The sequence below is a fragment of the Rhinoderma darwinii genome, chromosome 3, assembly GCF_050947455.1.
Source record: "Rhinoderma darwinii isolate aRhiDar2 chromosome 3, aRhiDar2.hap1, whole genome shotgun sequence".
Lineage (NCBI taxonomy): Eukaryota > Metazoa > Chordata > Amphibia > Anura > Rhinodermatidae > Rhinoderma > Rhinoderma darwinii.
In genome coordinates this window covers 311,437,200-311,454,528 of record NC_134689.1, presented here as the reverse complement: position 1 = coordinate 311,454,528, position 17,329 = coordinate 311,437,200, and the positions used below count along the sequence as shown (strand labels likewise).

The following is a 17,329-nucleotide window of genomic DNA, read 5'->3' as shown; positions in this document are numbered from 1 at the left end:
AAAACAAATGAAAAAGGAAACATATACTGCACCACACAGTGTATGTTTCTTTGCTGGACACGGTGTATTCCAGGACACTATTTTAGCATACGTTGGGTCAATGTAACAAAGGCTAATTATTTGAATTGATTTGTTTGGTTGCCTTGCAGTGGCTGTCAGCAGCATGAAGGCATTTATTACAGCAACCTGTATTGTGTATATGCACAGTTGATTCACATCAGTGAACTAGGGTCGGCCTTAGGTTAGATTTTACCCTGTGAACCTTCTATTAATGCCCACCCACCCTTTATTGTGTACCATACAGTGCCCTGATAACACTTTCAGACCGTTTCCTAAATAACACTTCCCAATTAATAAACCTCAGAAGGTGAAGCTGCCTTTCCATAGTGTGGGATTGGGAGCGCAAGGTTCTGGTGCCCAGGCCATCAGGGCCATTTCCCCCCCCCCCCCTCTAGTACTGCCAAGTGATCTGACCTGTGCGATACCACATGTTACGGACTCCAAAGGCTGCCCCTGAAGAGAACAGTCATTACTCGGCAGCCTATCATAGCATATTTACAGCAAAGGTCGACATTTTTAAAAAAATAATTATATTATGAAGTTACTAATTATGCATTTAATCTTTAAGTTGCTTCAAACAGGAGTTTTATTTTACGCATGCTTTCATAAATTTAGCAGCTGATGAAGACATGTTATATAGGACATGGTGGACGTTATAGTCACCTACATTTATCGTTTGCCTGTAATATTACAGAAGTGAGGAATTCCACTCGGTTCCATAAAAAAAAACACATTAGGCTTATAACTGTCAGTAGACGGCATGAGCTCTGCTTCTGCTCAGCATGCTATAAGCAAGGATCTGTTCTGCATGTTGCCTTACTGCAAACTCCTTTAAAGGAAATGTGAGCGAGAATGCAAGGTCTGTGATGTGCTCATTACCGCACCAGCACAAAACCATCAGCATGTTCAGCTTACTGCAATAATTTATCACTCCGCTCCAGGATGATTGCTTATAGATTATTTGTGAGGACAAACAAAACAAATCTTGTAATATTTGCCAAATATAAACATAAAAATTATATTACTTTCCATCCTACTCTGTTATGTAATACTTTGTTTCTATTAAATATGGCTGCAGATAAATCAAATTCACATTTTTAGAATGAGTATTAGGGCATGTTCTGATGGGGCGGAATTCCACTGCGGAAAAGCCACAGTGGAAATCCGCAGCAGCCTTATTTTCCTTTGGTTTCTATAGCATTTTAGGTAACTTAGTGTAGACGATGCAGAAAATAACAGTGCAGAATTTAGGCTGCTGTGCAGAATTTACACTCTGCAGTATGCACAGTTCGTTGCGGAGAAGCAGTGGATTTTCACTGCGGATTTCAGCTTTTGCAATTCAAAGGCTGAAACCTGCGGCAAGTCCGCTGTGATATCCGCTACGTCTGAATTAACTGTCAAATATGCAGTATGTTGTGTAATTATAGTAAATTTGCCGCAAAATCTGCAGCATAAAATGGCTGCCATGTTGAAGCATGCCCTTAGACATCTGGCACCCTGCAGAGTCATGTGGACCCGACATTCACAGAGCATTCTCAGGTAGGTCAACAACACAACTTGCTGTATTATTTATCCTCTAGGACATAGCAAGTTTTCCATAAAAGTTCCAAAGTTTTCCATAAAAGCAGTTCTATGAACATTTCATGCAACATAAATTTTGTTCCATTCGTGCAAACCCGGATTTGATCCAATAAAATGAGTATAGATCTTTCCTTTATACTTTTCTTCTGTTTAAAGAGGCTCTGTTACCACATTATGTGCCCTATATCCTACATACTCCTCCAGCCAGGACGCGATGTCTATTCACAATCCCGACACTTCGGTAAAGTTTGTGTAGGACTTAATTGCTGCACAGCGTGATCTCGCGAGATCACGCTACTGCTGTCATTCATAGCGTGATCTCGCGAGATCACGCTGTGCAGCGATTAAGGCCCATGTTAATGTGGGTGTATGTGACCGCACAGCATGATCTCGCGAGATCACGCTGTGCTGAGTATGAATGGAGAGAAGTGTATGATGCTGATTGGTCAGCGTCATACACTTATCCGTACAACACCCACAAAAGTTAAAAAACGCCCAGTTGGACATTAAGAAACTAATTCGCATAAATCTAAAATTGTTCATAACTTCCTCAAAAATTATCGTTTTTCAAAATAAAAACCACTGTTGTTCTCTACATTACAGCGCCGATCACATTATGTAGGAGATAGGGCACTTATAATATGGTGACAGAGCCTCTTTAATATCCACTCACTTGCATCAATAACTGCCTCAAACTGCCATGTGTGAACTAAACCTAAAATGAATAGTACCACCCCATCAATATTTCCAGCTTTAGGGCTCATGCACATGGCAGGGTGCGCTGCTGTATGGTGCCTCCATATTGCCCCATTTTATGGAGGTATTCTAGGGGAAAATCTCTCCATAATCGAGCATCCACTGTAACATGGCACAATTTTTCCTGGACAAGCTCTGTATGTCTCTGTATGTAAATTAGAGGCACGTTATGGCCGCACTGACTGCTATGGGCACCATATAAACACTCGGCACACCTAAGAGCTTGTATAGAGCAATAACATGGCTGCGTGCATGAGCCCTTGTTTCAAGAAGATACAATTTGTTACAAATATCTGCAATAAGTTACTTTCCATATTGTTTAGCAGTGGGGCAAATATTCCTTTTCCAGCAGCATATACTGGTTTGGTTATTTATCATTTCCTTTTAGGAAATACTGTGTGATATTATTTGTCCTATAACGTATAAATCAAACAAATTGTGGCATGCTCCATCAGATTCTGTACATTCAGAGGTATTGTATACTCCCCTAAAAATATTGCTTCTTAGGGAGAACATCCTCATACACATGGAGTCCAACTGAGCCTATACAGCATGCTGCATAGGCTCCATGCACTGCCATACAGGCTCCATTCTAGTGGGCATGAGAGCCTCAGTCCTCTGTACAGCCAGTTGTGCTACATTACATGGCTTACATGGACAAGCTCAATATCAGATGGTAATACCTAGAGCCCACCAAAGAAAATTATCTTGAAGGCCAATTCTCCACTTACACGGATTAAATGTATGTTCGCTTGCATCAAAATCTCTGCCGGCATCGTTGCACTCACAAATCCTTGATAAGGGGTTATAGGTTATTAGTGGAATAACCTGAAAATGTAAAAAATCTCAGCAGTACATAGTCACAATGTCCCAGCTTCAGATGGAATAGGCCACTGCTGGAACTCGTGAACAAAAAAGTGCTTAGGCCACAATATTGTGTCAGGACCTGGGACCACTGGATAGTTCTCCGGGGGCCAATACACCCCTGGACAAGCTTTCCTTAGATCCCTTCCCATCTCTTAACAACGTAGGGGACAGTTAATGTATTTCCAATAGCTATGATTAAGGACCCTAGTGGTCTGAAACGCGTAAGCATGGTCCTGGGAAATTTGTTTTAAATCTTCTGTATTAAAATGAACCATTTAACTTTTATACCGAGTGCTGGATACATCTTTCATTGTTCAATACCTGTTGTATATTTTTCAATGTTTTGTCCGAATTGTCTGTCTGGGAGACACCAAGGCTAAAGAATAACAAGTATCTGATCTGCTTACAGACGCAAATATGCAATTCAACATCATAAAATAGTTATCTATTTCTAGTACTCTAGTAAAACTAGACAGAACGTATATAACTGATGGAAAGAATATCACTTCAATTCCATTTCACTAAGATAGCATGTTTTACTTTACTGCTAGTTCCTGCTAGATCCTGATATAAATGTTTCCTTATACTGTTTCTATCTGGGTACTGTGGGTCTACTTAACGGACCAAGAAACCTAAAGCACTAGTTGGCTTGCAGAAAAGTTTCTGCTTCTTGTCGGATAATTGGAGTGAAACTTTCTGATCCTGAGGGCAGTTAGTGGTGTCTGTCGTGTCCTTCATATAAGGGAAATTGTATTTTTTCACATCTGGTTGTCTGCTGCTGGAACAGTCATGTGATATGTTAGAAATGAATGGTATGAAAACTCTGAGATATATGATAGCCTACAGGTATATACACACACACAATGTTTATACAAATATATATAATAGAGCTCTCACATTAAATATTTACACAAGTTCATGAATCATTTATATATTTAGCGCTGTATGTAACTACCACATGATTGCTTTTACAGCACATACCTTATAGTTACTTATGAATTCTAAACTACAGCTAAAACTTTCTTAAAATAGAATATGGAATCTATATGTCTCTTTTATCATTTGTCTTTTGTATCCCACCTCATACTTAATGGTAAGAGCGGTAAGTCACAGACCGCATGCTATGCACATAGTTGCTAGTAGCACTGTGTTTCCGCCATGAGGTGATATATATGTCCCTTGTTGATATATGCTGTCTCTATGGTATAGATATTTGGAATATGTCAGGAGCTATCGACATATCCAGACCATATCCCTCTTAAGGTAGAGTAAAATATACCCCTGTCACTGCCGTCACAGAAGCATGTGCCCTACATGTCTTCTATTCTTAGCCCTATTTATAGATGTAGCAGAACTGAATTTATTTATGCTCATTTGGTGATTTCAGCTCTGCTACATCACCTCACCCTAAATGTATCAACCTATATTGCAAATGTAAGTTTTAGTCTTAAAGAGGCTCTGTCACCAGATTTTGCAACCCCTATCTGCTATTGCAGCAGATAGGCGCTGCAATGTAGATTACAGTAACGTTTTTATTTTTAAAAAACGAGCATTTTTGGCCAAGTTATGACCATTTTCGTATTTATGCAAATGAGGCTTGCAAAAGTACAACTGGGCGTGTTGAAAAGTAAAAGTACAACTGGGCGTGTATTATGTGCGTACATCGGGGCGTGTTTACTACTTTTACTAGCTGGGCGTTGTGTATAGAAGTATCATCCACTTCTCTTCAGAACGCCCAGCTTCTGGCAGTGCAGACACAGAGATCACGCTGTGTCGTCACTCACAGGTCCTGCATCGTGTCAGACGAGCGAGGACACATCGACACCAGAGGCTACAGATGATTCTGCAGCAGCATCGGCGTTTGCAGGTAAGTCGATGTAGCTACTTACCTGCAAATGCTGATGCTGCTGCAGAATCAACTGTAGCCTCTGGTGCCGACACGATGCAGGACCTGTGAGTGACGTCACAGATCTGCACTGCCAGAAGCTGGGCATTCTGAAGAGAAGTGGATGATACTTCTCATCAGAAAGCCCAGCTAGTAAAAGTAGTAAACACGCCCCGATGTACGCACATAATACACGCCCAGTTGTACTTTTACTTTTCAACACGCCCAGTTGTACTTTTGCAAGCCTCATTTGCATAAATACAAAAATGGTCATAACTTGGCCAAAAATGCTCGTTTTTTAAAAATAAAAACGTTACTGTAATCTACATTGCAGCGCCTATCTGCTGCAATAGCAGATAGGGGTTGCAAAATCTGGTGACAGAGCCTCTTTAAAACATTCAAGTTTTACATTTTTTTATCACCTGCAACCCAGAGTGCCACTGTGCCATAGAGAAGGGATACCAAGTGTTTGCCACAGATCCACAATCAAGAGTAACGCAGTTGACAGTGTAAGGCCAGGATCACACACACAATTTTGATGCAGTATCTGTGGCAGTTTTTGGCTTAGGTTTTTAAGCTAAACTCAGAAGTGGACACAAAAGAAAGCAGATTCGTCAGTCTTTTCTTTATAACTTTTGGATCCACTGCTTTGCCATGACCCACCGGAGGTGTGTAACTTTTCCAGAATTATGATCACTATTAGTACATAGCCATCTCTGATATTACAGCATCCAACCATATATTCTCACTCAATCCTGCTATAATATACCAAAGCTACAGTACAATGTATTTAAAAAAAAATAAAATAAAAAATAAAAGCAAATACATCAATGAGATTCTTTTCACTTTCATAAATAATGCTAACTCTGCAATATTCTTTAGGATACAATTCAGTCCAGTAAAGTTAGATGCCATGAATGATTGTGTGGAATAATATAATTACATTATGTGTAGATAATAAGCTCTGTGAAGTAATCAACATAGAGGATGATAATATAATATTACAGAGGGATTTGGGGAAGCTGGAGACTTGGGCAAAATAAATGGCAAATTGAGTTTAGTCTGGATAATTGTAAAGTTATAATCTTCGGCCCAGTAAACAAATTCTGAAATTATGTATTAAATAGTAAAACACTGGGTAAATGAATAAGACTTAAAGATATTTGTGGACAGTCAGCTTAACTTTAGCAACCAGTACCAGGCAGCTGCTGCCAAGGCAAATAAAATCATAAGATGCATGAACATAATGCATAGATGCATATGACAAAAATATAGATTTGCCTCTATACAAATTACTGCATCAGACTACGCATGGAAAATTGTGTACAATCCTAGGCACCTGTGTACAGATGTGTTCTTCCTTACCTTTCCTTTTATCAACATATCCTCAGATGTGTAGCGAGAGCAGCTTTGAAAAAACAACAACATTATTTTGCATAATCTGTCACAACATGTCTATGTTTGACCACCCAGTGGTTATGATATATAGCTCAGCTGGTCAAAGTTTTTGCTAGCATGTCACAATATTTTTTTCAATTGGTTTCAGGAGATGTTGGGAGTCCTTAACCAAATTTAAGCAAAGGTAAGGATAGACACATTTGTCATAGCTGAACTGGACCTTGGTTATTAAGGGAATGGTTGAATTTCAGTACCAAGAGAGGTTATTAAACTTGGGGTTTCTGAGTTTAGAAAAAGACGGCTAATTACAATGTACAAATATATGAATGGACAGTACAAAAATCTTTCCAATGATCTTTTTATACCTAGGCCTATAACCATGACAAGGGAGCATCCTCTAGAGGAAAGCAAGGTTTCACTATAAACGTAAACATGGATTCTTTACAGTAAGAGCAGTGAGACTATGAAACTCGCAGCCACAAGATATTGTGATGGTTGATTCCTTGAACAAGTTCAAGAAGAGCCTGGATGTCTTTCTTGAGAAATATAATATTATACACTACCGTTCAAAAGTTTAGGGTCACTTAGAAATTTCCTTATTTTTGAAAGAAAAGCACAGTTTTTTTCAATGAAGATAACATTAAATTAATCAGAAATACACTCTATACATTGTTAATGTGCTAAATGACTATTCTAGCTGCAAACGTCTGGTTTTTAATGCAATATCTACATAGGTGTATAGAGGCCCATTTCCAGCAACCATCACTCCAGTGTTCTAATGGTACATTGTGTTTGCTAACTGTGTTAGAAGGCTAATGGATGATTAGAAAACACTTGAAAACCCTTGTGCAATTATGTTAGCACCGCTGTAAACAGTTTTGCTGTTTAGAGGAGCTATAAAACTGACCTTCCTTTGAGCTAGTTGAGAATCTGGAGCATTACAATTGTGGGTTCGATTAAACTCTCAAAATGGCTAGAAAAAGAGAGCTTTCATGTGAAACTCGACAGTCTATTCTTGTTCTTAGAAATGAAGGCTATTCCATGCGAGAAATTGCCAAGAAACTGAAGATTTCCTACAACGGAGTGTACTACTCCCTTCAGAGGACAGCACAAACAGGCTCTAACCAGAGTAGAAAGAGAAGTGGGAGGCCCCGCTGCACAACTGAGCAACAAGACAAGTACATTAGAGTCTCTAGTTTGAGAAATAGACGCCTCACAGGTCCTCAACTGGCAGCTTCATTAAATAGTACCCGCAAAACGCCAGTGTCAACGTCTACAGTGAAGAGGTGACTCCGGGATGCTGGCCTTCAGGGCAGAGTGGCAAAGAAAAAGCCATATCTGAGACTGGCTAATAAAAGGAAAAGATTAATATGGGCAAAAGCACACAGACATTGGACAGAGGAAGATTGGAAAAAAGTGTTATGGACAGACGAATCAAAGTTTGAGGTGTTTGGACCACACAGAAGAACATTTGTGAGACGCAGAACAACTGAAAAGATGCTGGAAGAGTGCCTGACGCCATCTGTCAAGCATGGTGGAGGTAATGTGATGGTCTGGGGTTGCTTTGGTGCTGGTAAAGTGGGAGATTTGTACAAGGTAAAAGGGATTTTGAATAAGGAAGGCTATCACTCCATTTTTCAACGACATGTCATACCCTGTGGACAGCGCTTGATTGGAGCCAATTTCATCCTACAACAGGACAATGACCCAAAGCACACCTCCAAATTATGCAAGAACTATTTAGGGAAGAAGCAGGCAGCTGGTATTCTATCTGTAATGGAGTGGCCAGCGCAGTCACCAGATCTCAACCCCATAGAGCTGTTGTGGGAGCAGCTTGACCGTATGGTATGCAAGAAGTGCCCATCAAGCCAATCCAACTTGTGGGAGGGGCTTCTGGAAGCATGGGGTGAAATTTCTCCCGATTACCTCAGCAAATTAACAGCTAGAATGCCAAAGGTCTGCAATGCTGTAATTGCTGCAAATGGAGCATTCTTTGACGAAAGCAAAGTTTGAAGGAGAAAATTATTATTTCAAATAAAAATCATTATTTCTAACTTTGTCAATGTCTTGACTATATTTTCTAGTCATTTTGCAACTCATTTGATAAATATAAGTGTGAGTTTTCATGGAAAACACAAAATTGTCTGGGTGACCCCAAACTTTTGAACGGTAGTGTAAGTAATGGCTGGAAGATTGTAGAGATAGGATGTTGATCTAGGGATTCACTCTGATTTGTAGTTGTAGAGGAATTTTCCCCATAATATGGGGCAATTGGCATCCGTCTTATAAGGCTTTTTTGCCTTCTTCTTGCTCAACATGATAGGATTATAGGTTAGAATTAACGGACTTGTTTTTTATTTCAACCTTATCATTTATGTAACTAAGGCCTCATGCACACTTCCGTTAGCCATCACACGGATGGCTTCTGTGTACAGTCCGTTGTTTCAACGGACCAAATAAATGAAAAGGCCGAGACTGTTCCGTCAAAAACGGACAGGAGTAGGACCTGTTCAATTTTTGTTGGAAAGGCCAAACGGTTCCGTTAAAACAACGGAAGTGTGCATGACCCCATAGAAATGAATGTGTCAGTGTGCTATCCATTAAAAAAACGTAAAGCACCCTGAAGAAATTAAGTGGGCATGAGGCCTAAGAATACCAGTATTTATTTACATACACATGTCCTTGTAGATTGTTTTTATAGACAATATATGTACTAGAATCTCTGTGAGCTAAGGGTCAGTTCACACATTGCGTAAATACTGCGGATTTTCCGCAACGGAATTCCTTGCGGAAAATCCGCAACATAATACAGTAGCAAATCTCATCCACTGCGTAAATAGTGAACGGAAAAAAAAACACGCAGAAATTTACATGCGGTGCGGAATTTTATTATTATTTATTAATATTATTTCATTTGCGTAAACGTTCCTTATCTGTTGCGGGTTTTTCCCATTGAATTTAATGGGGAGGTAAATTCCGCAACAAATAGCAGTTGCGTTTTTTTGCGGTGGATTTGCAACAATTCCGCCGCAAAAAACATAACTCAAAAAAAAATCTTACACTGACCCAGAAGCCTGTGTTTTTTCCTCCAGGCCGGCCTCCTGGGTTGACGTTTCTTTCCATGTGACCGCTGCAGCCAATCACAGGCTCTAGTGGTGGTCACATGGGATGAAACGTCATCCCTGCGGCCACCGGGGTGGATATGCAGTGCAACTTTACACAGAGTATCCACCTTGTGTGAACTCAGCCTTAGGCTTCGTTCACATCTGCGTTGGGGTCCCGTTCTGACGTTCCGTCGGAGCTTTCCGTCAGAACGGGACCCTGAACAGACACAAACGGAAACCAGAGGTTTCAATGGTGACGGATCCAGTGCCCATGTTTTCCGTTTGTCTCTGTTGTGCACCTGATCCGTCGTTTTGCCGGAAGCAATAGCGTAGTGCACAACAGAGACAAATGGAAAACATGGGCACCGGATCCACCACCATTGAAATCAATGGTGATGGAAACGGAAACCTCTGGTTTCAGTTTGTTTCTGTTCAGGCACCTGTTCTGATGGAAAGCTCTGACGGAACGTCAGAACAGGACCCCAATGCAGATGTGAACGAAGCCTTAGGGCATGACCACACATGGCGGAATTCCTCCGCAACTGTCCGCATCAATGCCGCACCTAATCCGGGTTGCGGATTACGGCTGCGGATCTGCACAAAATGTGCAGAAAATTGATGCGGACTAGCTGCTGCGGACTGCGGGAAAAGTGCTTCCCTTCTCCCTATCAGTGCAGGATAGAGAGAAGGGACAGCACTTTCCCTAGTGAAAGTAAAAGAAATTCATACTTACCGCCCGTTGTCTTTATGACGCGTCCCTCCTTCGGCATCCAGCCCGACCTCCCTGGATGACGCGCCAGTCCATGTGACCGCTGCAGCCTGTGCTTGGCCTGTGATTGGCTGCAGCCGTCACTTACACTGAAACGTCATCCTGGGAGGCCGGACTGGAGACAGAAACAGGGAGTTCTCGGTAAGTACGAACTTCATTTTTTTTTACAGATACATGTATATTGGGATCGGTAGTCACTGTCCCGGGTGCAGAAACAGTTACTGCCGATCGCTTAACTCTTTCAGCACCCTGGACAGTGACTATTTACTGACGTCTCCTAGCAACGCTCCCGTCATTACGGGAGCCACATTGACTTCCTCAGTCTGGCTGTAGACCTAGAAATACATAGGTCCAGCCAGAATGAAGAAATGTCAAGTGAAAAAAGCAAGACGCATCCGCAGCACACATGACATGTGCATGACAGCTGCGGACTTCATTGCGGAACTTTGAATCTCCATTGAAGTCAATGGAGAAATTCCGCCATGAGTCCGCCACTGCTCCGCAACAGACAGAGCATGCTGCGGACACCAAATTCCGCTCCGCAGCCTATGCTCCGCAGCGGAATTGTACGCATCGTGTAAACGAACACTGCTAAATTAAAGTGAAAGTCAATGGAGAAACGGCTCCGCTGCGGATTAACGCTGCGGAGTGTCCGCAGCGGAATTTAAGTGAAATTCCGCCATGTGTGAACCCGCCCTTAGAGTGCTTATATAGGCAGGTTTAAGTAAACAAACAAAGCTCATTCCACACTGTGGTCCATGATATCAAAGCTCATGTTTAATGTTTTCTGTTACTTCACTTTTATTTAAGAAAATAGAATCTAATTAAAGCGAATGTCCAATTTTGAGCATTTAAAAAATGATATATAAGTCAGTAACTATAGGTAATGCTTACCTGCTATTTATTTTTCTCAATGCTTGCTGTAATATGTGCCAGCAGCTTAGCCACGGTGCCGACATGGAGTCTGAGGTAGTCTGAAATCTGGTATCATCATTGGTACAAGCTGCTGCTATTTCTTTTTAAAAGTACTGCTGGGGATTTACTCCCCCCTACATCTTAGTAGTACAACCCGATGGTCTTTGCAGCCATGTCTCCTCACCTCTCCCATGAATGATTAGTATCCCCCCCCCCCATAGATGTTATAAGGTCTTCCTCTTTCCAACCACCTTCTAATGCCAAGAGCAGTTATACCAAAACACCAGATGCTTTCCCTTCTCCACGGCCTAAGTGGTTATATGGAAGCCTAGAACTGCAGTATCAGAACAGCAGAGTAAATATCAAGTTCTCAAATTTGATGCAATATGGAATACGTGGATGGTGCATTTTAAAATATAAGTTATTTATTTATTTTTTATTTATTTATATTTTCTTTTTTTTCTTTTCCTCTCATGCTCTGGTGGGGGTATACGGGGTTATAAACAACTGTAAAATGGAATGGTTTATATAATACCAATTGTTGGATGTTGTTTTTTGATAAAATAAAGTGATTTAATAAAAAAGAACTGCAGTATCTAATGACCTTTGCTTGCGTATTTGTGTTTATAGGTGCAGAGATGACTTGTAAAGGGTGAATGGTTAGCCATCACACCCAGGCACTAATGACTGAGGAGGCCCAAGGAATCTTCTGTCACAAACGAAGACACTAGTAATGTAAATGGCATATTGTAGGTCGGAGGCCTTGTTATTATTTTATATTGGGCCCAGGAACTTCAAGTTATGCTTTTAGTAAATAGTTTATAAACCCAAAAATTTATCAAATGTGTAATATATTTTCATTCGCTATTTAGCTTTGGTTGTCTCTAGCCGTGTAGTCTGGACCGCCCATTTCTTAGGGGTGGTCCTAACTATGCAAACCAGACTGCAATGCAGCAACCCAGTTTTTATTCCACCTCTGTCCCCTGCAGTATCTTCTCGTGATCAAACAAAACTCAAAAGCTATTGATAATATATTAGAAATGTGACTATTTTTAACCTGCTCTTTTATTACAAGTTATTTAAAGTTAACCTGCGCTGTAAAAGTTTTTACTAATTACAAATAAAGCCTCATAATTGATTGATTGGCAATCCCTCCAAATATTGAACGTTTCCGAGGAATTAAATATAAAGATTTGCATTGATTTAGGAAATCTAACCTTATTCTTGGGTCTATTTATAAGGTAAATACATGAATTACAGGCCAGCTCATATCAATAACATGGATATAGATAAATGACCTTGTCTTCTTCCAACAAAAAGTCTGACTTCTTTCTAACAAACTTCACAATGAGGCCGGAGATTTATTGTGCAATTACTAAACTGGCCATTTAGCTACAGTAAGCAATTCTTCTCACTTGACAAAATGTTGCAGTTCAGAAATGGAGCCATTCAATGCATTGCCTTTAACTCTTTCCTTTTGTGCATTGGTCTTCAAATAGAGATCAATTTAAAGTCATTAAGAGGTATTAGGAAGATCTGGGCAAATGACTGGTCAACAAAGAGTTACTTCTTAGGATTTTATCTCTGTACCTGCACCATGAATAATTTGAAAGTGACAGCGGCTTTGTACCCAACCATGGACATGAAATAGTTTTCCAGGCTGTGATGACGATACTCACTGTTCATATATAAAATGCTGGGCACAGTTTATAACTATATAATCCTAATAAAAACATGCCAGCTCATTGCACAGTCTTCTATCGCTACTGGCTATGACACAGGGGGAACAACTGTGCATTCATCAAATAATAGAAATGCCTTCTAGTATTATATGATGGATATAACTCAAGCTTTCCCCTCTTAACTAGTGCTACTGCCAGTACATGTAGTACTAGTGGAATAATCAGTCCAACAACATACAATATGATCAGAGTGATGGCATGACCCAATTTTGTTTCATGTAGTCCTGGCATGATGAGTGTCCAGTGAAGATACAGCATGCGGCAGCCCCATCATTCATAGACTCTTCTGCCGTGTGGACCTTCTGCGGGGATAACTAGGCAGATATCTGCAGGCTATAAGTCATTTGAAAGAGATTGTTCGATACTTTCGTCTGACTGACATATATCCTTTGCTTTATGACTACAGCAAGATGGACACTTCTCCTGTCCTGTCATGATCCAGCAGAACTTTCATTAGATCCATCAATAACTTGATACATAGACATAAGGATTTATTAAGCACTGAAAACAATTCTATGATTATAACCTTCACATTTCTGCATTGACCTATATGGGATATTACCTAGGTAAACTCATGATGAGAATAATCTTAAAAATATCTAATAAAAAGGACGATTTTTATCAGATAGTAACTAACGACATGAAGATTATCACATTGACCAAAACAAGTGGTCAGATCAGCCGGACTATCATCGCATCTATGGCATCTTTAGACAGGAAAGTATTTTGTGGGACCAGTAGCTTGGGTAATAAAATGACAAAACACTTACAAAGCTCTTGGGCTGCGTCTAAGGCTGGATTCACACACAGCGTTTACTCGCGTTTTCGGTGGCGTTTTTCACTGCATTTTTTGCACATTTTTTTTTAATTTCAGCGGTCAGGTGTTACTTTAGAGACTATGAAAAAGTCTGCATACAATACACAGTGTTTTGGTTTGTGGTGTTCTTTTTGGGTAAGTGGCGTTCTTTTCAAAACGCAGCATGATCTATGTGTGGCGATTTTCACATGTTACTTTTTTTTTATTTTAAAAAGCTCACCTTTTTACATGCGTTTCTTTTATCCCGTTTAACACTCCAGACAAAAACGCAGTGTGAAGAAGGCCTAACACCTCAATAACAGTGACCGCGTCCTTCCAGCATCCCTCACAGCAACATTCCTGTCAATCTTCCGTACTATACAAATCATTGCGCGATAATGAGCACAATGCAGTAAGGAACATGTCCCACGTCTGCAAATATCTCTGGACCGTCCGCGGGTACTATACTGGCATCCGCACTGGACCATCTTCACACCTCAACCACAGCAGCTGCTGCTGGTGGTGCAGTTTTCCATCTGCTCATGAGAAGTGCAACTTACAATACACTTGTAAGCAGCAAATAACTTCATGCCCCATGTCATGTACTGCTGACTGGTATGAAAAAGTAACAGCCTTAAGACTTGGCATTAAATAATAGCACACACTGGTAAACACATCACAAAAAACAGCTGAAAAAAGCAAACCTAGGTATCCAGTCAATGTATATACAGACATATATATGTAATGGAGCTGCACACACATACATCGGTGTATTGCATAATGCCAGCACGCTATGAATATTACATTACATTCAGCCTATGACCCGTAGTGCCCACTCTTCTCCACCTAGCAGTTAATGACAGCCAATAAGGGGTATGAATGTATTCCAGGGTTCCCTACACTGCATAGCCATCTGCAGACACTTCCACAGACATTGCAAGTAACTCCCCTTGCCTATTGCAGTGGGTGCTGGCAGCCAAGCCGTCCTTATGCGTCTCTTTTCTAGGCAGAGTAGTAGTTACTTGACCTAAGTCACCCTGTCCTTATGCAGCACTCAGAAACCTGATCACAGAGTATTAAGTGTGCACAGTGACCACATCATGCACTGCCTTGTATGCATCAGGTACTTTACATGCGCTGGTACTCACCAGGTAAGCTCCTACAGTGCCCTGTGCCAGCATCAGGGCACACTCAGACACTAGGAAGATCTTGATATTTAAGAAGCAAGATGCCTTCTTTTTCTTCTTTTTCCCCTGAGCCTCATCTCCTTGCACATCTGCAGTCCTTCCACTGGAGCTGCTGCTCTTTTTACCCTGCATTATCCCTGCTGCAAAGATGATGACCTCTTCTGCTTCAATGTCTTAGGATAAGCCGAGCCTGGCACGAGCCTCTGGTGTCTCCTTGGTTTTAATGGTCTGAAGCTGCTGCTGTTGCTGCTGCTGCTGCTCCACACTCCTCCTCCCTCTTTGCAATCACAAGAGCTTAGAAGGAGCCAACCCCAGTGCCTGGTTCTTCCGCAGCTATCCTCTCCTAAGAAGCAAGTGAAGGGACCGGCAGCTGGCTGGGATAGGGGGAGAGCTAGTCCTCAGCTTCCATATAAAATACACAGTAGTCCTAGGCAAATGGCTGCAGGCCACACTTGCCTGCTCGTATTATTAACTGACAGCGCTCACTGCTGACCTCTAGTGGATGTCATGCTCTCCACAAGTAGCATCTTTCCCTTGAGATGTTACAATTCCTAGGGAATAGGCTTCAAACTATTGTTACTCAGTATACAAACACGTTGTTATTGTTATACGAAGTCACTGAATGCTTTGAACAATTATGTAATTCATATATTATTCATTTTATTAAATTCATAAAAGGAATAAGTAAAGGAATGATTAAATGTAAGGATTTCCCTGTCTGTAAAAAGATACAAAGTAGAAGTAGGTAAAGTTGGCTATAGATATAATTTTGTTTCATCCATTACAATGAATAGGGAACTATAAGCAGCCAAGTTGTATGATATCCGGAGAGAATTAACCGAATCACCCATTTCACCAGGACGCCTTTTTACGACTTGGGTACTCTGCTGGACCTAGGACGTAAGTGTGTGTTGGTAATCCTGTAATTGATTCTCTGGGTATTAGTTGAGTGAGTATTTGCCAGTAGCAATAGGAGTTCTGTAGTCCTCTAACCGGGTTACACTTCAGCAGTCAGGTGCAATGCCAAAGGATACAGAAAAAATGTAGAGGTGCAAAGCCATGAAAAAGGCCAACAATCCAGATAAGGTACAGGACGGGTCACAAAGAGCAAATACAAAGCAACAATAAGCAGAACCCAGAGGGATGACGTGAATATCCTGGGACCCAATGCAAAATCTATAACATGGCCCTCAATAATCATTACTATCAGCTGCGTCATTTATAGTGCTGGTCTCCTTAAATGAGATGAAGGGACAGTTTGGGCCTCCTCAGGCTCCAGGGCCCAGGTGCAACCTCAATTTCTGCACCCGCTATAGTTATGCCCTTGGCGAAGTACAGGGTATAAACCCCTTCAGCTGTCAATAACAGCAGGCTGGATTAGGTTTTTCTGTGGCCCTGTTCTCTGATTGGTCAGGTGGCCGTGAGTACTGTGAATCGGAGGACCCTGTTAGAGTACAGTGCGGTAGCTCAGGACCTCTTGACATTGCAGCAGTGCAGACAGCTAACAGTCATTTGTTTTTTTTTTCATGTACAAGCAGGTACACAATTATTTACATCCTTACAGTCAGAGGGGTTTGAGCAGTTTTCACAGTTGATCATATAACTAAGCAGGTTACAAATTTTCGGGACTGCGGCTGAATGGTGACGCTGTATTAATTTACATGTCCACATTCAATCAAGACTATGATTTGACTTGCACTTTTAATAATAAGACCTCTTGCACCTCCTGTTATGCCTTCATACAAACTTGAAGTTGTATAGAGCCATAATACGGCATCCATATAAGTCTGTGGGGGTCCTACAGGACCTTTGTATGCCTCCGATTTCATAGAAAAGTATACAGCGTCTATCTTCTCTTGGATTCATATGTGATCCAACACAAATAAAAATAGTATTGTATTCCATTGGACGCAAAGGTGTCCCCCAAAGCATTGCTTCTAGGGTAGAATATATCATAATATGGTGCCTTAGGGGCCTTTATGTGCTTCTGAACACATGGCTGTACTGTGTGCATGACACCTTACCATTTCTTCTATAAGTCACTCATTCCAAATTATATTGTGTGCTTTATCACTATTATTTTTTAACAAATCTTTAAATCTATTTAGTCACCTTTCTTTGGTTGCCTGGGAAGGGCATTATGTAAAAGACTTTTTGCATCATATTAGTCTGTTTTTCAATATCCCTTCATCTAATCTTGACTGCAAGCCAGTACAATATTAGATAAAATATAGTGCATCATATATTAGGTCATAAAGGCCCAGGGTAG

At 40.9% G+C, this 17,329-nt stretch overlaps 1 protein-coding gene across 1 annotated transcript in view; it reads right to left on the bottom strand.

The window, feature by feature from the left end:
• The window catches only part of SLCO3A1 (solute carrier organic anion transporter family member 3A1), a 375,458-nt gene extending 359,946 nt beyond the window's left edge, over nt 1-15,512 (bottom strand). The window contains exon 1 of the mRNA XM_075858217.1: nt 15,022-15,512. Within this exon, the coding sequence (XP_075714332.1) occupies nt 15,022-15,192 (171 nt within the window). The 5' untranslated portion in view covers nt 15,193-15,512. The remainder of the gene's footprint in view (nt 1-15,021) is intronic.
• Nucleotides 15,513-17,329: the final 1,817 nt, after the last annotated feature.